Genomic DNA, 22,309 nt, shown 5'->3' with positions numbered 1-22,309 from the left:
GACAGAAAGCGAGCGGAGGATCAAAGGAAAAAGAGAAAATAGGGCAAGAGGAAAAGCACAACTAGAGGCTATTTATTATTGTGAGCAAAACAAACAGATTTGGTCTGCTGATTGGTAAAGGGGAAAGTGAAGTAGATTAACATTGCTGCCCAGAATTTCTAGAAAGAATGTGTTGTGAGAAAGCAAATACGGCTCTTGACTACAACACTGGTGCAAAAATATAGCTAGCACAATAGTTACGCATCTAGTCGGTGAACTCTTGTACTTTCCCTTTGGTGACCAATCAAAGGCAAGAAACTGCTGATGAAGATGCAGTTGTTTGGCATGCATGTATGTTTGTCTTCTTACTTGTACTGCACCAGCATGGTCAGTCACTGCTCCAAGCTGGACGTATTGGACTTGAATATCATTAGCCTGGAGAGGAGATGCTTCGACCGCACCGCTCCCGTCGGCCGACGCCACCGCTATCAGCTGTGGTCCTCTCAGAACCTAGAGGAAGAAAGAGAAAAAAGAAAAAAATGAGGCTTTGAATGGTCGATTAACAGTAACACAGTTGGAAAGCATTCACACAGTCCTGTATTTGTTTATGTATGTGTTGTGTCTGACTCCAGTGCTTGAGTTCAAACACACTCTTAAAATTTCCCATCGTCAATAAACATTCATTTTATTAAGCATCATAATTCCTACGTGACAATTTCCAGTAACGCATGCTTTAACATGGAGACTGATCAGTTGAAGTCACGGATACTTAGGGTTTCTTGCAAACTGTGCCAACTTTTACCAGTGCAAATATTTTAACATGACCATAAACAACTAGCTGGTCTGAAAACTCATTCAATGGCACTAATCTTCAATTACACTCAAGCTCCTGAAATCTCTAAAACTGTTGAGCTAGCTATGGATGCACCAAATGTTCGTCAACCGAAACTCTTCTGCCGAAAATAGCAACAAATGCATTTAGATGTTAGGTTGAATAAGTAAAAAGACAGAATAAAGTTAACCAAACGTTTATTTATAACTTTTAAGATCATGCAACCAGCATAGATGCATGCACATTTTATAAATAGGGGTGTGATGAGACACTTAATTCAAGAGACGAGACGAGACACGAGATTGGGTTCATGAGAATGAGACTAGGGATGCATAACGATTAATCACGATTAATCTATAGCAGAATAAAAGTTTTTGTTTACATCATATATGTTTGTGAACTGTGTATAATAACTTTGTATAGATAAATGCACACACATGCATGTATATATTTAAGAAATGCTTACATGTTCATATACATTTATATATTATATAAATACTTAATATATAAATATTTTTTTTCTTCTTAAAATGATACATGCATGTGTACATATTCATATATACATACATATTTATTATACATAGTTCACACAAATATATGATGTAAACAAAAACCTTTATTTTACAATAGATTATTCGCGATTAATCGTTATGCATCCCTAAACGAGACGCCATTTTTAATTTTTTTAAGAAATCCTCAATGATAAAATAAATGAATGGAAACTTAAATCACATTATTTTTTAAATGTTTTAACTAATTAATTTGCTAATTGATAATAAATTTGACATTTTTTGATAATAAAATAGACCCAAGGGAGCAATAACCTTTAAAAACACATAATAATGATGATTCAATAATAATTGGTTCAAAACAAGTATATAACACATTACAGTATCCTTTGTAATAAAAACCAACATTAGGTATTATAACAAATGCCTGCAGGGGGCTAACGGATCCTCTTTTGTCATTTTCACTTTAGATTGGGAAAACGCAAACTTTTAGCCAAACAATGCTTTTAAATCCATTTAAATTTTTAATATATGTCCAATTCTTTACAATAGAAATGATATAGCCACTGTTATTCTTGAGCAAGAACATGAAGAGATAAAATCATGTAAACTCCGAGTGAGGGTTTAAGACACTTCACATCTGACACTGAGAGAAACAAAACGCGTATTAGACGAACATTATTGGAAACCCAAACAAAAAAGAACACACAATAAAAGACAGAATATAATGCATGCACATTGCACTGCAAAAGGTTTAGCCGTAAACGTAACTTTATGCTGATATTAGGACAGTGGCCGTTTCTCAAACAGAAAGCTGCATCCTCCTGAGGTCGCATATGCAGGCTGCATACGTCATCAAGCCTGGTTTATTTCAGTTAAAGGATTAGTCAATTTTCTTTAAAAAAATCCAGATAATTTACTCACCACCATGTCATCCAAAATGTTGATGTCTTTCTTTGTTCAGTCGAGAAGAAATTATATTTTTTGAGGAAAACATTCCAGGATTTTTCTCATTTTAATTGACTTTAATGGACCCCAACACTTAACAGTTTTAATGCAGTTTAAAATTGCAGTTTCAAAGGACTCTAAATGATCCCAAATGAGGCACAAGGGTCCCATCCAGCGAAACGATTGTCATTTTTTACACGAAAATATGCACTTTTAAACCACAACTTCTCGTCTATCTCTGGTCCTGTGATGCGCCAGCGCGACCACACAATACGTCATCGCGTCAAGACGTCACGGATGATGTATGCGAAACTACGCCCCAGTGTTTACAAGTGTGGAGAAAGAGGACCGTTCTGACATTGTTGTATGTCGAATGATACTAATTAATGTCTTTGGGTCAGTTTATTGTTTAAAATGTGCGTTTCATATATGTAACACGTGACCTTTCAACGTCACTACGCAATTGCGTGAGGTCAGTGGTTTAAAAGTGCATATTTTTATTTTTATTGTCAAAAATGAAAATCATTTAGCTAGATAAGACCCTTATGCCTCGTTTGGGATCGTTTAGAGTCATTTAAACTCCGTTGAAAAAAACTTTTAAGTGTTGAGTTAAGTGTTAAGTGTTGGGGTCCATCGAAGTCCATTAAAGTGAGAAAAATCCTGGAATGTTTTCCTCGAAAAACATTATTTCTTCTCGACTGAACAAAGAAAGACATCGGCATTTTGGATGACATGGTGGTGAGTAAATTATCTGGATTTTTTTTAAGAAAATTGACTAATCCTCTAACTAAGCAAGTCATAAGCATATTACAACAATTTACGACTAACTAAATATAATAGTAAACTTTCTGTAATAAGACAGTCTTTATGATGTATGCAGTCTACAAATGCGACCTCCAAAAGATGCAGCCTTTTGTTTGAGAAACGGACAGCATTTCACCTCCACGAAAAATCTTGTGACCTAATTCATTTTGCGATACACATTTAATCTCGTCACACCCTTATTTAAAAATGTGTGAAAGCATTTTAAAGTACCTAAGAAAGAAGATTTTTTCCCAATTTGGGTCGAATAGTTTCGTTTGCCAAACATATTAGACCCCCCAAAAAATGTAGCATTTTAGGAATAGTTAAATATAGGGGGAAAAAAGCTATTTTCTGATTGATCCAGCTAATACGCAATACTGTGACTGTGTGTTTTTTTCCCAAAATCTAAGTTCTTTGAAAAACACTTTGGAAAAGGGAGTCGCGCCGATGACCAAAACACACTTGTAGCCAATCAGCAGTAAGAGGAGTGTCTACTAACAGACATCGTTGCCTGGGTTGCGTATATGTGGGGCGGGTCTATTAAAATAAGGTCCAGATTCTATTGGGGTAGGGTCGTATTTGTTTAGGTGATTTCAAATATCAACATTGGCTTTCGGAGATCATGCACCCCGCCTTTAAAGTGTAAAGTGAGATTCAGATGTAACATGGATTTAATATGGAAATGATTAATGTATTGTGTACATCTTATGGTAAATATTTGCTATGCTTTTCATTCTAATACCATTCTAATTTTCCTTGTGCCGATTGTTCCTTTCAAACATTTACTGGCATATTAATCACCCCTTTGTTCAGTATGCCGACAAAATTAAATAGAGGAGATATTAATCTGCTAAATTTTTTCACCTTTTCTATGGCTTGTAGAAAAATAATTAAAGCATATTATTGCCCATCATAATCACTCATCATGTGCTCCCATTTTCCATTTCTTTCCCTTTTGTTCACACTGCCAGGAAGTTTAAAGACTTGCTTATGAATATTGGATATGATTTTTGTTAACAGACTTTCTTAAACAGGCCAAATTAATTGGTTTCAAGACATTAATGTAGTAAGACCAGCAATAAATTAATGTGCAGAACAATTCTGGCTTCTTAAGAATATTAATGGAGTCATTATTTGGCCTATTAGCTAACAATAACCGTAGGAAAGCCTTTCTGCAGCAAGTTCACAGCTTAATAATGTGAGTCAATTTAATCAGATGTTATAAAGAACAATTTATCAACCAACACCTATAACACTTGCTCACAGTTTTCCCATTGCCTTACAGGATCCAATGAATGTCTGCTTCATTATCCTTATAGTTGCTAAATGTTCTGACAGGTATTGTTTATCTTATGTATCATGCAAAGTATGTATCAAAGTAAATTTTGCAGTGCGTTTGCAAATTCGAATCATGCAAGTGATTTACTTCTTCACAAACACTGCATGTACTAATCCACGTTATGCTGATTTCATCCTGTGGTTTGACATCTGAGTATTTTGTATCTGAGCGCTGTATCATAACACAGCCCAATATCCAGCTGAGCTATCACATTTGAGCACAACTCCATCATGTTTTCCAAAATCTTACTCATCTAAAACGAGGCTCAAACACACACAAAGGCATGCACGATCGCGTACCCTTACGTATCATGTTCAATATTTGATTACACATCATGACTCTCCATTGTGGTCATTTTGGAAACTCCAATTCTTCTTCAATTACTGGCGCTGATCTTAAACCTGAACGTGAGTCAGTAATTTCTCGCTCGCTTCCACATGGGCAACGTTCATTCAAACTGCAATCCAAGATAGAAGACTAAACTATCGCTAATCGTTCTTCAACTCCAACACGTGACATCTCTTTGCCGCCTTTCAGCACCAGTGTGGGCATAGACGACCAAATCGGAGACTCCACAACTGGAAACAGAACGACCATGCACTCCCAATTAAGAGAAAATCTGCTGTACTGCAGAAAAATCCCACACTAACCCCAATTTCAGATCCAGTTCGGTTTCAAACCCAGACATCGACTTTGAAGTCGCATGCTTGGAGGTCGGGGAGAACCAACGCGATGCCCAGCGTGTCTCCAAAGGAATGGGGAAATGGTGCCGCAGCATTTTCTGTCAGTCAAATCCTACATCAGTAATTAGAATGTACAGCGATGATGACTCGGTTTAAATGAGACAAAACCGGTAGGTCTTAAACACAAACACATGCACCAGCGTAGAGATATGGGCATCTTGTGAAGTAAGCGGTTGGTGTGACGACGGGTAAAATCACAGCTGAGGGATCGAGTTTTACATTCCATCATATATCTGAACCAGAAAAACAACTTCAAAATAAGAGACGCTTGCAGGGTTCCCACACCTTAGTTAACTTTAAATTCAAGGACCTTCAAGGAATGTCCAGATCCAATACCCTCAAATTCAAGGACTAAATGTGGGGACACATTTCAAGTGAGAGCAAGGTTACATTGTGTTACCTTTTAAGATACACTGTCACAGTTCCCTTTCCAGGGAACTCGCGCTGCATCACTGCGGTGACACTTTGGGGATGCCTCCAGGGGTAAGTGCGTCGGAATGTGTATATCAAATTCAACCAATGGTGAGGCTTAACGACAAAGACAGGTCGACGCGAGAACCAGGAAGTATATCACTATCTGAAATATTGCCAAAGACGGCGTTACAGGGACGCAGGAATGGCAGGGGAGATGCAGCGTCTCGTTCCCTTCTCAGGGAACAACAGTTACATGCGTAACCGGAGAAGTTTTATAATGTGTCAAACACAACTATGCAAAAAAGCATTTTGGTATGAATCAACATTCACATACAGACGATATAAGCATTTACAGTTTAGCACGTGTGCTTAAAAAGTCTAGAATTTTTATGATATTATCCTACACTACACAGGGAATAATATGGATTATTTTTTCAAGCATTTTCAATAATCTTTATCTATGTATACTTTCAAAAACTTCCCATGGCCTTGAATTTTTTTCCGCCCAGATTCACAAACTTTCAAAGACCCGTAGGAACCCTCCAAGTGACATTTATGTATTTGGCGGATGCTTTTATCCATAAGGTATACATTTTTATCGATATGTGTGCTCCCTGGGAATCAAACCCATGGGATTTACATTGCTAAAGGAACACCCGTTTCTTATCCGGAAAATTCAAGTATACACTGCTCAAAATGTATCTTGTGTCAACTTTTGGAACAACCACTGGGTCTCATAAAAAGATTAAAACACTCTTTGCTCGCATTAAAATGTGCGTTTTGGGGATTTATTCATTGACAACAGCAAAATATTTTAAATCAACAAGTGAGACTTGTTTTTCAGCTGTGTGACTCAAACACAACGAGAGTTTTATTATGCTGGGACAGCGTTCTCATCGTCTGATTTCCGGTCCTGCAACTTTTTAAAGACGTCTCCCTGCTCTATCAATCTGAAGAGCATGGGAACCAGGTTCGGGTACAATTAAAAAAAAGTAACACTAATTCAAAACACTCATCCCACGGAGGTCGTACACTCATGCTCTCTTTTTATGAGACTTGTATGTCAACAAAAAAATAAAAAGGGTTGCGGTTAAAAAGCGGCCATGATGTCACAACATGCGTACCATCTCAAACCGGTGTGTTTGCATGAGGTCTGCTGACTTTGTCAGAAATCAAAGGACTTGTTTGAGACATTAGTTATCGCAGTTCTGTTTGTCATTAACGTGTAAATCAAACTCTCAAAGTCAACAGAGTAAATAACCAAGCCGGTTGTTTGCCTTCTCCCTCATGGCTGGATTGATTTCATATTGAAAGGTAGTTTAAATTGAAATGGATCATGCCCTTTTCTCAAGGGTTCTCCAAGATCGCATTAGCCGCCAGTGCCCGGCCTCCCCTCTGTCGAAAACAGGCGAACGTCAAATCTGCTATCTCCATACAGGCACGCCGCCAAACAAATTGGCAGAGCGAGCTGGGATACGCTGTCAGCTTTGGTTGATGGAAACAGAAAAAGGACGCAGAATAAATCTCTCTTTTATGTAGTAATGCCTTCAGCAGCAGAGCAGGACGGCGAACACATTGAGGAACTGGAGCAAAGACAACAAAGAACAAAACAACAGCAGCCTAATGCAAAAAACATTTCGTTTGCGGCCTTGCTGAAACATAACAATCAACTGTGCAAACGAGATCTCCTCCCAAGTTCCATATATTATCATTGTCGTCTTTAGTGCACAAGAATCCGTGCCATAACAACAGATAATGAAGACATTAAAACCATACATAAGTTCATTTTCCCTAATTCTAGATTTACTAGTCTTAACTTGGAGGAACAAGACGTTTTTTCTGGAAAATACGCTTGTGTATACAGGTCGCAAATGGATTAGAAAAAGGATCATTTTTTCACAGTTCAACAAACTGTGTTGTGCAAGAAGCCAGCTTCCCACCAGCATGTACAGTTCCCTCAAAGCCTCAAGAGTTGAAAAAAAAGTCTCTTTGGAAAGGTAAACACTTCCGCCCAAATTTTACTTGATTCCAAAAGCATTGCGCATCTGGAGCAGGATAGACCTAAGCCAGGACAGATGTGGCCTAGCTATTCTGAGAGAGCGAGAGAGAGAAAGAGCGAGAGAGAGACAACAGAACAAAGCACTGAGTGAACTTCTCATAGTCCAACATCAATTCTGGAGCAAATCCTCCTACAATCAGACAACGAACTGTAGTGTCAAACCTGATCATGTTTATCTAAAGTCAAATTTAACCTCAATACTGAACAAACACATTCGAACAAACGTCTTCAAACAAACAAACTTGTATTAATAAACAGCATACTGGGCACATGTGTAGTCTTCAACTCGAATGTACCTCTTATTTCATGCTTTGAAAGTTCAAAGGTTCGATTGTAATCACCAATAGTACCGTATTCACAAAAACTCAACACAGCCTTGAGTCCTGAAAGCAGTGCTTTTTAAAAGAAAACGACACTTTCTTCAGTCGAAAAGAAATTTTTTGAGGAAAACATTCCAGGATTTTTCTAAAATTGCTGTTTCAACGCAGCTTCAAATTAGGGATGGGCATTTTCCAGTAATTTACTATTCGAATATTTAAGCTCATAAAGAACGAATATTCGAATATTCGTTTATTTAAATTATGTTAATTAAGACATGCGTCTTTTGTATTTTTCATTTTGTCATAATTTCACAGAAGGCTTATAATTAGGAAATATCCACAACAAGCTAAACTTATATTCTGTATGTATATGTATGTATGTATTTTTAAGTTAAAAACATTGTAAATTGTATGTATATATATATATATATATATATATATATATATATATATATATATATATATATATATATATATATATATATATATATATATATATATATATATATATATTTTAAATTCTTCTTAAAAAATATCCTACAGAAAAAAAGGCGTTAAAACCCCATGCGGAGCGAAGTCTGAGTCAAACCCTTAGTTTCAAGTCGGTCGTTAGTATGAATTCATTACTGTTGGATCTTACATACATTATATTATACCAAATATTATACATTAACCCCAAATCTAAGCAAAGTTTGAGGACTTGCGAAGTTTAAAGTTTGAGGACTTGACAAAGTAGGCTATCATCATTTAAACCCTTAAACAGACTCCAAATAAGAGCCCGGAGCAAACGAAAAAACGCATCTACATAACCGACTGCTCAGTCGCCATATAAATATCTTCTCAGTTTAGTTTAACATGTATTTTTGAATAAAGAAAACCGTATTTATCCTACCTGCTTCGGTGAAAGCCCGTTCTTCTGACTAGATACAATAATGCCGGTGCTGCGGAGAAAACTCTTTCTGATGGTGGTTATCCGATAAAAACAACAGACGGATTGAACAAGATTGAATATCTGTATTTAACATTATTTTACAAATAACGTAAGTTGGTTCGATAGATTATTGTTGACTATGCAAAGTTACTAACGTTAGCTTAATTTAACAACATTTCACAAAGACGGAGCTTTGCTTTAAACTGCCGTGTGCAGTTATCCGGTAAATTTTTGAAAGAGCACAGCATATTATAAATGTTCTCCGTTTCATTTCGTTCTCCGTGTCTGTCTCGTTATTAACAAAATAAAGTAGACTTTATAACGGAAAGCTTACAAATCTCTCATGATGTGTTGATGCGGGCGGCGGAGAAGCACGTTTAATAACACGTGAGCCCTCACTGAGCCAGTTGCCAAATATGGCGCGGCGCGGCCAAACCCGGAGATAAAAGAAAAAAAACTTAAATTCGTCTGCAATCTGCATTGCCAAACAATCAGAAATATATACGAATTAATGTTCATGTATATCTTACATTTAATTCTGTAAAAGAGTATAATTTTTTAAATTCGAATTATTATTGCCGATCGAATATTCGAATATCCGTGCCCATCCCTACTTCAAATGGCTCTAAACGATCCCAACCGAGGCATTATCTTATCGCAAACGATTATCATGCAAAAAAAAGGGACTTTTAGACCACAACTTCTTGTTTTGCACTAGCCGTCTGAAGCGTCAGCACGACCTTACCTATTACGTAATCACATCGAAAGGTCACACGTTACATATGGAAAACCATTTTATACAAAAAACAGACACAAAGACATTAATAAGTATCGTTTCACATACAACAACTTCGGAACGGTCCATTACCTTTCAACATGATTACAAAATGTGTAAGGTTACGCCGGCGCGTCAGACGGCTAGTGCAAGACGAGAAGTTGTGGTTAAAAAGTACTTATTTTTTATACTTCAGTGATTTTATGTTATTTGATCACATCCTTCATAGGGCTGGGTATTGATTCAGATGTTCCGGATCGAATCGATTTCGATTCATAAGCTATCGGATCGATCCGATTTCGATTCTCGGTTCAATTCCGATTCATAAGCTATCGGATCGATTTTTATACTCGATTCTCGATTCAACTCAATGAATATAGATTTAATACAAATACTATATAAAAAAGAACAGTGAACACAAGTTTACAAGTGGGTAATTAATAAAAAGAAATTAAGAGCCACCAACCTGTATATTACACTTTTTTATTAGGGCTGTCAAAAGATTAATCGCGATTAATCGCATCCAACATAAAAGTGTGTGTTTACATAGCATATGCGTGTGTACTGTGTATAAATATTATGTATATATAAATACACACACATTCATGTATATATTTAAGAAATATTTGCATTTAAACACTGTATATACATTTCGATAATTTATATTATATATAAATATAAATATTTTATATATAAATATTTTTTTTTCCTTAAATATATACATGATTGGGTGTGTTTTAATATATAAATAATAATTATACACAGTACACACACATATGTTATGTAAACACAAACTTTTATTTTGGATGCGATTAATCGCGATTAATCTTTTGACAGCCCTATTTTTTATTTTAGGTACACTTGGGTACATTAAAACAGAACACATCTCTAATTTTCTAATGCATACAATTATGTTAAATACAATACAATTTTGATGCAAGATGAAAAATGTATGCTGGAAAAAGTCAAAACAGTCACATTCCTTGATCAAACAGGATCAGGTTATTTTATAAAAAAAAAAAATCGATTCGTGGCCTTTAAGAAACGATTTTTAATCGACCACGTTTAAAAAACGATTAATCGAAGAATCTATTTTTTTGCCCAGCCCTAATCCTTCATGTGTCGTTCTCTGTCTTTCCCTATTTATTTGTATTTGTTTTTACTATTTAGATAATGTGCCTGATGTAATTAAAATGTAATAATTGTGCAGGCAATCATACTGTGTTGTATGCTGTTTTGGGGTTCAAAATAAAATATAAGTTCAACAAAAAAGTACTTTTTTTTTTAAATTACGATAATTTTTAGATAAGACCCTTATGCCTTGGTTGGGATCATTTAGAGCCCTTTGAAGTTCCATTATACCATCAATTTTTAAACTGCATTGAAACTGCAAACCATTGAGGTCCACACTATATGGAGAAAAATCATGAAATGTTTTCCTAAAAGAAAGACATACAGTACTGTGCAAGTATTAGGCCACCATGCCAGAATTAGATTTGTTGTTTTTGGAATGTTATAGTAATCATATATACTTGTTCATCAGTTTCTTTAATAGAAGACAGAAAATACAGGAAATGTGTATGTAGTATTAAAAACTGTATAAAAATGTAAACTGATGTGTCAAGTTTTTAGGGTAAACTCGCATTTCACTTGATCAATAGCAGGAAACTGCAGGATCTCTTAAACTTAAATAAAATTAATTCCTAATTTTAAAGAAATTTGTATTTTTACTTAGCCTGGGTGCCAGCCGATCTTAGCTCCCTCACAAGATTTTGAAAACGGGAAGATCGGTCTGGGGTTTCTGCGTTGAGGAGCTACTATGCTAGGACAAATGCTGGTCGAACCAATTAAATTGTCAGGACGGGCTTTATACGATGATGGACAGATAATCAACAGTAACGTAATCAACCACGTCACCAAAGAGCGCGTGTGTTGAATGGCTGCCGCTGTAGAATTCAGATGTGTGGATTCTGACATTGAGTCTGTTCTAAAAGATATCGACAGAGCATTGATTTTAAAAGAGGAACAGAGAAACGCGAGCAGGGCATTTGTTGATGTTTTTGCCGTCCTTCCTATTCGGCAAAAGTTGGTCGCAACTGAAATGGCTAACGTTATCACGGCGATGCAACTCAGCGTGCACGACGAGATGGATATAATTAGCGGTCGTTGCCAGCTTCTTTTCGGAAGCCCGGAATTGTGGTTGCTGAATAAGTGGAGGGACATGCTAGGCTCCAATATTTTCAAGCCAACGTAATGGGTATCGTCGTGGATGAAGTTCACCTAACGTACAAATGGTAAGAGATAGTCTTACTGTATGACTTAGTAAATACTTCATGTTGTGATATAAATGAAATGTTGTAAACATAATAGGTGTTGATGTACATTCGCTAACTCAGTATAATCACAATGTTAGTGTCATTGTAGCGAAATAACTAGCAGTTCGGTCAGGCTGCAAAGACGTAATTTCAACATACGTCACACACTCCGTTGCTCTGATTGGTCGTAGGTCTATCCAATTGAGTGCAGAGGCATTTTTCGGTTGAGACACGCCTCATAATTATAGCTCAATGGAGCGGTATCAGACTCAAATTCAGACTAGAATTGAGTATGGCAACGTCAGGCTAATTTTTACTTCATTCTGCTCAACAACGCTCAAGATGTGTTTAGTGCCAAGAAAGGTCACACTAAACACAGATGATGCCTAAAGAAGACATTTTTTGTACATATTTCCTGTATTTTCTGTTTGTATCTTAATAAAATAGATTGAAAAATATGGATGGACATTAAAACGTCCAAAACAACAAGTCTGGTGGTGGTGGCCTAAGACTTTTGCAAAGTACTGTACATCTTGGATGACATGGGGTTTAATAAAAGATCAGGATTTTTTTATGAAAGTGTAATATTCCTTTAATGGACTTGCTGATCTGTGCTGTTCGAAGTTATTCTGTTACAGAATCTTAGAAATGTGTACCAAGATGCCAGCATCTAGACGGCATAGCCTGAAGAGCCTAATACATAGGAATTGCTAACAATAGCATTAAACGTACCAACCTCATCTTTTTTAGTTTATCTGAAGAAAGGGCAGCCAATGGTTAGGTAATATATGGACCAACCCAACCACTGGGAAAAAATTTACATAGAATAAGTCACAGCATTAACAGACATGCGATCCCAAAAATCCACCTGACAGAAACAAAGACTTTACTTCACAACAAATACAACATGTAGATAAGCTGAACTGCAAAGCTTGTTCTCGTGAAGAAGAAAAAACTTGCCTTCGTGTTTGATTGTAATAAAAAGTCTTTTGAGTGTCACGTCTTAATTGTGTTTCTAATTATACTGCAGATTTGACAGACTACGGTGAACCACTCCATGTGTTGCAAACTTGTCAAATATTTGTGTGACCTTGGAGCAACCTCTGTGGAAGGCGCACAGTCCAGGCCCGCCTTCAAATTTTGTTGTTTTTTGTCTCTAATGAAGCAATGTGCTGTAAATTAAGAACATCACTTTAGCAACAGTGGATCATTTTATGCCTCTTGTTGCACAAGCGTTGTCACTGTGGCCAACTGGAGGTAAAACAAAAGGTGAGATGCTTGAGAAAACATCATTTCTCGGATTGCAAGCATGATTGAGCATTTGATTGGTGTACTTACTCCAATCAAAAAACCTAGAAGCATAAAACCTCGAAGCAGTTAAGGGATTTTCTTGAGAAAGTCCTCGGTATCCCTGCCATTACCACATGAGCCTCCAAAACTCTGTTATCACAATGCTAATACAGACATGAAAGCATCATCATGCTCATTGGGATCACAGAAAGCCTTTGCATTCGTCATTTCATACATTAAAAGAAAAACATTCCCATTTAAATTAACAGGGTTCATTCATGTAGGAGTTTGAACTAAAGCCCCAAGGTTCTGTTGTGACAAAACTTGAATTGCAAAGTAAATCCTGGAGAATTTAGATCCTAAAAGGTACTTTATGGATGCACACATCTGGTTTCAATACAGGATAGAGGAAACACGAAGTTCTGGATCGAAAATGGGCATAATTGCATACATACCAATATAAATATACACACATTTACAGAGGGAACGGTTACATCAACTGAACACAGCGCAGGTATGCAGCTCATGACTGACATTTTCCTAACAATTCCTGGGATCATTTTACCAAAAATATACATGATTTCAAAATTTGAAAAAAAAATGTTTATCTATGCGTTTTAAATTTGGTAAGACTTGGAAAACGCCTTTATTGAGGCTGGTTCGAGTGCGCTATGTAGTGTGAAGTGTTTACAGCAAAGTACTTGGTGTTGTCAGCACCACGCTCTATTAAATGAGCTAAAGGAACACCTGTTTAATAGACCTGCGACTCTCAAAGTGGTTACAAAATATCTAAATTACTATAGGTGTTGGTCAAGACTGCGATTATCAGAACGTTGTTTTTTTTGGAAACGTCTTCTTTATCAATCTGCCAGGAAACAATGTCATGTTTACAAAATTTCAGAGGTTACCATGAGTGCATCCAAAGAACTTTTTGGTTTCGCCAAATTTTACATGGCTCACAAGCGACTGTATTCAGCAAATGTTTTGTATTTGCTTTGGTTCCGCGAAATGATTACTTTTGGACAAATGGAAATTTCAAACAGTCTACACACATTTTCCACTAACATTTTTTGGTGTTTTGGTCTGCAAATCCTTTTCATTACTCTGTGAATAATCTACCACCTATTTGGGTTCACAAGTGTGACAATGTCCATGTTAGATATAACAATAAATGTGCCAAAGAATGCATTGAAATAATATGTCTTTAAAGGGACAGTAAGTAGGGTTTTAAGTGTTTTATTAATCAAAATCAATGTCTTTATTCATAAATATGTCCTCATTGGTGTCAAATGACCTTTGCCAGTGATCTGACTTTTCTTTGTAAGCTTCGAATTTCTTCTTTTTACTTCCATTGAACGGGTAAGTCCAAAGAGGCTTCCATGTCGTTCCACCATACTGATAAACTATAATAGCAGAGAGGGACAAAAAGCACTAGCCTACCAATGCGTTTTCATTCAGAATACGTGAACCAGCTGAAACCGACAAGGAGATCATAAGTGATTACGTAATAGCTACCGTAATTGCAACACGCATTTGGAAAAGCGAGGCGCTAGAGAGCACTATTCGTTTAAATGTTAAATACAATTTCACAACTAGATGGGGGTAAATCCTATTTACTGTCCCTTTAATAACTACACAGAAGGTATGTTGCTTTATTGAAGTGCAAAAATTACAAATTTTTACACTAGGATGAAATGTATACTCTTATTTGAAAGGGTCATGAATATTAATGTTGAGCTCTGCTCTGATTGGCTGTATTCAGTGGCTGGTAGCTCTCAAAGCAAACAGATCTTATATCTTTAAGCCTGTATCAGATGAAAAATACAAATTTTGAGGAATAAACAATTGTTTGGAGACTGGAAATGGACGTTCTAAGTGGTAAGATTATTTGGGTTTTTCAACTTAGTCTTAAGTAACGTCAATAGGAAAACTTCGGCCGAAATTTAAGCATACAGCACTAACTAACATATAGGTGCTAACTCAACAGTCACAACTTTGTTTTTAGCATTATAACAATGTGTAGTTTAATGTTGGGGCGTACATCACGACTGTAGCGTCACAGTTGGTGTTATGTTGAGATTGGCCTGTTTTCCAGCGGTCTTTTGCATGCATTATTAAAGAGCACCTATTGTCTGATTCACGTTCTTACTTTCCTTTGGTGTGTAAGTGTGTATTAGTACATGTTAACGATATGCTAAAGGTACAAACCCCAAAGTAAATGATTATGCGAGTTATCGTCTCCAACATAAATCTCTTTTCTTGGACTACAATAAACACACGGATTGTAGGCAACAGTATACATCCTGGGATTGATATTGTAGACAATACCAACATTATCATAATTCCTCTTGCTTCGTACTCAGCCTGTAAGTTAACTTCTGTTAACCCTGATTTCCAACGACTGCGGAACGGCTGCGGATCTGCTGCGAAACGGCGGTGGAGTCAATCGGTTTCCATTCAAGTCCATGTGTGTATTTCCACTGACTGCGTTCCGAATCTGCAGCCCTCCGGAACAAATACGCAGAGCTTCTATTTTTTCCGGATGCCGGACAGCTCCGCAGGGTGGAGCCATGACTATATTGCGTGATCATACCTGAATTTGCAAGATCTCGTGTTGTGATCTGGGCTGGTTTGTAAAAACCTCATAATTCAACGTCAAAATGGGCGGAGACAGAACTAATGGGTCCTCGTCACATTTCAGCATGCAGCCGCTCTGCAACAAATACGAAAACTGGTGGGTATTGGCGGATGGCGGAGCCGTAACGCATCTGCAGCCGCTCCAAAGTTGGTGGAAATCCGGGGTTAGCATTGCATTATCACAGAATCGTTCAAACATGGTAATGAGCGTCACATTTCCGGCTGACGTCAGAGGTATTCAATCCAATCACAACGTACAGATTAGCTGGCCAATCAGGGACACAAAGCTTTTAAAATCTGTGTGATTCAGGAAGAGAGTGCAATCTGGAGCTACAAAAATGTATACTGTATGTGGAAAGTAATGTGTTTTTTTAGCCATAAACCACACAAATATAACAAATACACAAAATAATGTTGTTTTAGCAATGAAATAGGTGCTCTTTAATAATATATGCCTAGGTAAATCAGTTTTCCATTATAAGACAGCTTTAAATTTATGATGCCCCAAACACAGTCACTATAGATCTGTAATGGCCTGATAAATCTACAAGGTGGACTGCGCTTTTCAACAACAGCCAAGCTCAGTAACTACAGAGATAAAGCCACAGCTCCCGTACACGTATTTATTGTGTTAGCAGAAAGATCCTGGATAATTCAGCACCTAAGGGGCTTCGCATTCTGAAAATCCAGCAATGCACCTGGACTTACCCAACAGGGGCCAAATCATCCTCCCTTCCTAAATCCCTACTTTCTACCTACCGCAAAAGCGGCCAAGTGAGGAACGGCAAAAACACGAACCCCAAATTGGTGCACAGCTGTGCAACGTCCCCTAGTGGAAGGCAAAATTAATAAAGGACTTTTGCTCCATGAAGAGCAAGAAACCTTTGCAATATCCGCTGGAAGGATATGTGAACAAGAGGATCCCGGACAGGTTTCAAACTGACAGACTGCTTAAGCTTGAAGAAACATGAACCGATGTTGGATATAGACAATGTAGCTTCGCTGATTATAATTGGCGCAATTCGTTTTGTTTTCCGTCAGTCTAGCCAGACTAAGTTGCTGTTGTTCTCAAAACATTTTGTGGTAAGGACATTATCCTGCCCCTGGCCACTGAAGTCAGTGGTTCCTGGTTCAAGACCAGCTTTACGTCCCAGATAAAAAAAGTCAGATTGGGAAGATGGTTGAAATCAGTACAACGCATAATAGAGATAAACCTTCAGTTAAAGAAATGAAGGAAGCTTCTTGAAGCAAGACTGTATGTGGTACCAACCACAAAACATTACATATCCTTTCGCTTTCATTATTCTGTTTTCATCCTTTATCTTTTGACACTGATGAACAGCAAACACGGGGCATCAGAGAGGAGCAGCCCTTTAATAGATAAGAGCAAGAGTCCTTTTGACTGACTAGATGTACAGTTAACACTCTTTAAGGATGACGTTCATGTGCTGACTGTGCATGTCGACTTTAGAAGGGAGGTGAAATATATACTGTAAGGCTTATATATAAATCACAGGCTCTTTTTCTTGATAGCACAGGGAGTGCAGATGGGTTCGGGATGCAGTAAGTCATTTCTACTTAACCAAACAAAACCTTTACTAAAACAGATTTAGAGTAGTTCACCAAAATAAAAAACCATTAACTGTCATTATTATTTATCCTTCAAACCTACATGCTCTATTTCATACAAGTTACAATAACATCTATGATTTAAAGCGCAAAACACAACGAAAAGGTCTGTATTATTTACGCTTTATTTTGTTTACATTTGTTTAAAAAAGTACCTAAAATTTCTTTATCGTCAACATGGATGTAACTCAAATATATATATGAAAAAGGAATGTGCGCGAGTAATCGATTGACAGAGTACTCGAATGTGGCATTGATGATCGATCACGAAAACGATGACCATGTGTGTTTTTATTTATTTATTTTTGTTGTTAGGGCGGCATTTGGATATCTGGTTAACATTACAAGTGCCTGTGGTAGTGAAGAGTGGGTGCGTGTTTGACGTCAATTTAAGCTGACATCAGTACCATGCATGATTCAAAAGCTTCCTAAGCGGACTCGCACCGGCCGCGGCAACCCCGATGATCCGCACATCACTGAGGTTAACATTATAACGATAAATATAACATTGACTATAACGATAAGCGCTCAGGCGCGCGGCATTCATAAATGATTTATCGTTCAGCAGGTTAGAAAAAAATTGCCCAGATAGTGATCCCAACAATATCGTTCAATGTATCTTTGTCGTTATAGTTGTGATGTGATCTCCGCTATTCTCTTTAATATAAAAAGATTTTTAAAACTATCTTTTTTATAGTTATAGTTATCGTTATAATGTGAACGGCATTTTTTGTGCATATAGATGCACGTTGTATAATACATTTATGTTGTATATAAGGCTTAATATTATGTAGAGTGCGTCATATAGAAATCGCTTCTGTTTGTGTTTATTAACCCTTTAGTTTCTCTTCATCACGCAGCTATTCCTGTTAGAGGTTTCTATTAAAAACATTTAATTCATCAAAAATCTAGTATGTGTTAATTTTTCTGTCATAGTTTCTTCAAAATTGAGTTTTTTATAAAAATATTGTATTTTGACCATGACGCGTACACCCCGCCCCTTTGATTACCCCGCTCCCAGTTAATCAAGTACTCGTTTTTCAGACCTATGGAATAATCGAAATGAAAAAATGACACATGCACATCCCTAATATGAATATGAACTTGATATTTGCTGTTAAAGTTGCATTGTGTAGATTTTAGCGACTTCTAGTGATGAGATTGCGAATTGCAACTAAAGGCTCAGTCTACCGCTGACCGCTCCTTTTGAAAATGCATAGAGAAGCTACGGTAGCACGCCACAGGACAAAAATGTCATCGTCTGAGACAACGTAGGGACGAAATGCAATCTATTGCTAAAGCGGTAACTATAGAAACATGATAGCGCAAAATGGCAATCTCCCATGTAAGGGGACCAGCAGTGTTATGTATTTTGATAAAAACTGCTCATTCTAAGGTAATAAAAACATAACGTTCATTATGTAAGGTCTATATACACCATCAAAAATATAGTTATGTAAATTATACTGCATTTCCATTAAAAAAAAAATCTTTTAAAATTTACACACAACACCTTAAACTCTTTCCCCGCCATTGATGAGTTAACTCGTCAATCAAGAGAAAACACTTCCCTGCCAATGACGAGTATTTCCGACAATCCGCAATACCGCTATTATCCACCAGGTGGCTTTGTTTGAAAGCAAAAGGTCTGTTTTTTTCATTTGATATATTGTATGTTTATATATTTAAAGAAGTACATTTTCTGGAAGGCATTAAACTTTTGTGAAAATCATGAAAAATGCTGGCGTTGGCTGGCAACTTAAAGAGTTAAGAATTGTATAATGTTATATGTTTGTAAATGAACGTTATTTAAAAGGATAACCAACATCTGCTGTATCCCTACTGTAAACTCTGATGTGACTTGAGGAATACTGCTGATATAAAGACCTCCTGAATGAGGCTGAATAGAGGACAGACCTCCGGTTGTTTACAGGGCAGAGTTGAGTCCAAGACAGATGAACTACAGCACATGGAGATAAAAGGAGAGGAGACAGAGGAGGGACCAGACTAAAAAATCTTTGGACGGGGCATAAAGACTTGATGGAGAGAGAGATGTGGAAGAGATCCAGCACTATCATCCGGATACTCTATCATCATCTGAGTACTGTCTCAAAGCTAATCACATTCTCTTCTTCTATCCTTCACCCACATGCACACAACATACGGCTGTGTGGGAGCGTTGGCTCGCCATTCTGATGGGTACCTTCATATCTACAGCCATCTGGCCTTCATATATGGCCAAAATCTTCTCATTGCTACTGTTAAAATGAAAGCAATTATCATAGTATGTCATGTGTGTGTGTGTGTGTGTGTGTGTGTGTGCATAAAAAGGAAAACTGAATGCAAGAATGTTTACAGCAGATGCGTAAAATGTTTCACGAAAAAGCTGTGATCAAACAGAATGAGAAATGAAATAAAATGCCTGTTTGGAGTAAAAGAAGTGAGACTTTATGTATCGACCTCAAACACTTTAAGTGGCACCTGCCCCTCAGGCGAAGTAAGTAAAGGAAAAGTATAACGAACATAAATCCAAAATGTTGTGTTTGAAAATGTTTGTGTTGGGAAGAGCTGCTTGCCAGCCCTGTTTGATGTGAAGTTTCTCTGTGATGTGACAGGAAAAGAGATGAGAAACGGGAAGTGCATGCTGTCCCAAACATTATAGTCTCAGTTCAGAAGAAGAAAAACACAACGACAGTCAGAAAGGATGGAAAAAGACTCACACGGACACTGAATGATAAATGTTACAGAGCACGTACGTTTACCTGTCCGTCTTGACCAACATGCACTTGGTGGATCTGCAAGTTGCCCTGCAAGAAAGAAAAACACATATGTTTGATTTCCTAAAGCTGATGTACATAAAGAGTAGTCACAATTCCACAATTTCAGTTGTCAGCACTAATACTAGTATTTACTACTAACCAGACAATAAATGCCTCTTGATACCACATTAGGTAAAGAATTTTGCTAATGAACACACACCTCTATTTAAAAGTTGGAAAGAAAATGAATAATGGTGGTAGGCAAAGATTAATCGCGATTAATCGCATACAAAATAAAAGTGAGTTTTTGCATAATATATGTGTGTGTTTTTATGAAATTATTATTTATATTTAAACACAAACACATACGTGTATACATTTCAGAATTTTTTATTATATATCAATTGTTTTAATTTATTTATAATATTATATTAAAAAAAAATAGAATATTTTTAGTGCTGGGCAAATATTAATTGCGATTAATCGCATACAAAATAAAAGTGATTTTATCATAACATACAAGTGTTTGCTGTGTGTAGTTATTATGTATATATAAATACACACACATTCATTATAGAATATATATATTTATTTATAATTTTATATATTCTATAATATAAATACATTAAAAAAATTATATATAAATAAACATGTTCTGAAATGTATATATGTATGTGAGTATGTTTAAATATACATAATAATTACACACACAGCACACACACATAAATTATGCAAAAATTAACTTGTATTTTGTATTCGATTAATCGCGATTAATCTTTGCCCAGCACTATAATGTATATATAAATATACACACGTAAATGTTTCTTAAATACATACATAAATCGGTGTGTATTTAAATATACAACATAATTACACACAATACACACACACTTTAATTTTGTTTGTGATTAATCGCGATTAATCATTGCCCACCACTGAAATAAATTAATGAATTAAGCCTGTTTTTTTTGCGCGAGAAAGTTAAATGCAAAGTCAATGCGAAGACGCGAATAGATGTGAATTCACGACAACTGAAATTATGCTAATTGGGCAACGTGCGATTCTCGTCTCAATCGTGTCTTCCACACAAGTTGAAATTTTAACTCAAGCATGAAATTCGCATTACGCGTTATCGCACAAGTCAATCAGTGAAGTTTTTAGTATTGTTTTCATTCGTGCAAAAAGTTGATGAAAAAAGTAGTTTTGTTAGTAATCTAGAGCGAGTAATACGATGCGCATATTCATTTCGCTTTTGATGTGTACAAAACAGCACTCGGGTATCGAACTCAACTGGTATGCGGTAACACCAAATTTTCTCGCACATGCGCAAGGCTCCATCACACAAGTGCTACAATGTAAATTCGTTAAATATATTCACAGACTAATTTTATATTATAATGCATAAATGTCACACTCTACAGCCTTGTTTTAAGCCCTGTATTGTTCACTTCAAGCAACAGTTCGGACAAAAATGGCAACTACTTTTACATTTGTAAAGTTTTAAATATGGATATATTTCTTACAAAATCGCATTGGTTACCCTTGAAAGCCTGTATTTATCCCTCTAAAGCCGTTTGGATTACTTTTGTGAAGGATGGATGCACATACTTTGGACTTGAAGGAAGTAGATCCGTTTCTAACTGTTATAAAGCTTGGTAGAGCTAGGACATTTTCTATAATAACTCTAAATGTGTTTTGTGTTTTAAAATTTTGGACATACGGATACATATGTATCTCGGATAGCTTCAGAGTGAGTAAATTATGTGGTAATTTTCGTTTTTTGCCTTGGAGTGAATTTCTCGTAAAGTACTCGTCAAAAAACCTTTTGATTACTCGATTACCAAAATACTCGAGTGAAAGACCCATTTCTAAGCATTTCACAACAGGGATAAAACAGCAGCACTGCAGTGAAAAAATCTTCAGACATTCTTTAGCTCTGACCCTAATCTACAAACCTGACAAAAGTTATGGACAAAAAGGAAATAATCGTACAATGGCTTATTTTCATCTCACATTCCCTCAGATA

At 36.5% G+C, this 22,309-nt stretch overlaps 1 protein-coding gene across 4 annotated transcripts in view; it reads right to left on the bottom strand.

The window, feature by feature from the left end:
* The window catches only part of banp (BTG3 associated nuclear protein), a 54,026-nt gene that overhangs the window by 9,200 nt on the left and 22,517 nt on the right, over positions 1-22,309 (bottom strand). For 2 of the 4 annotated variants that reach the window (XM_055192500.2, XM_055192501.2), the window contains exons 11-12: positions 20,281-20,331; positions 349-489 (exon numbers count right to left, since the gene is read on the bottom strand). In XM_055192500.2, coding sequence (XP_055048475.1) covers positions 349-489; positions 20,281-20,331 — 192 coding nt within the window. The remainder of the gene's footprint in view (positions 1-348; positions 490-20,280; positions 20,332-22,309) is intronic. The other 2 variants (XM_055192502.2, XM_055192504.2) reach the window with 1 other exon arrangement.

This window comes from Misgurnus anguillicaudatus, chromosome 6 (assembly GCF_027580225.2).
Source record: "Misgurnus anguillicaudatus chromosome 6, ASM2758022v2, whole genome shotgun sequence".
NCBI lineage: Eukaryota > Metazoa > Chordata > Actinopteri > Cypriniformes > Cobitidae > Misgurnus > Misgurnus anguillicaudatus.
This window is presented reverse-complemented; position numbering and strand designations above follow the sequence as displayed.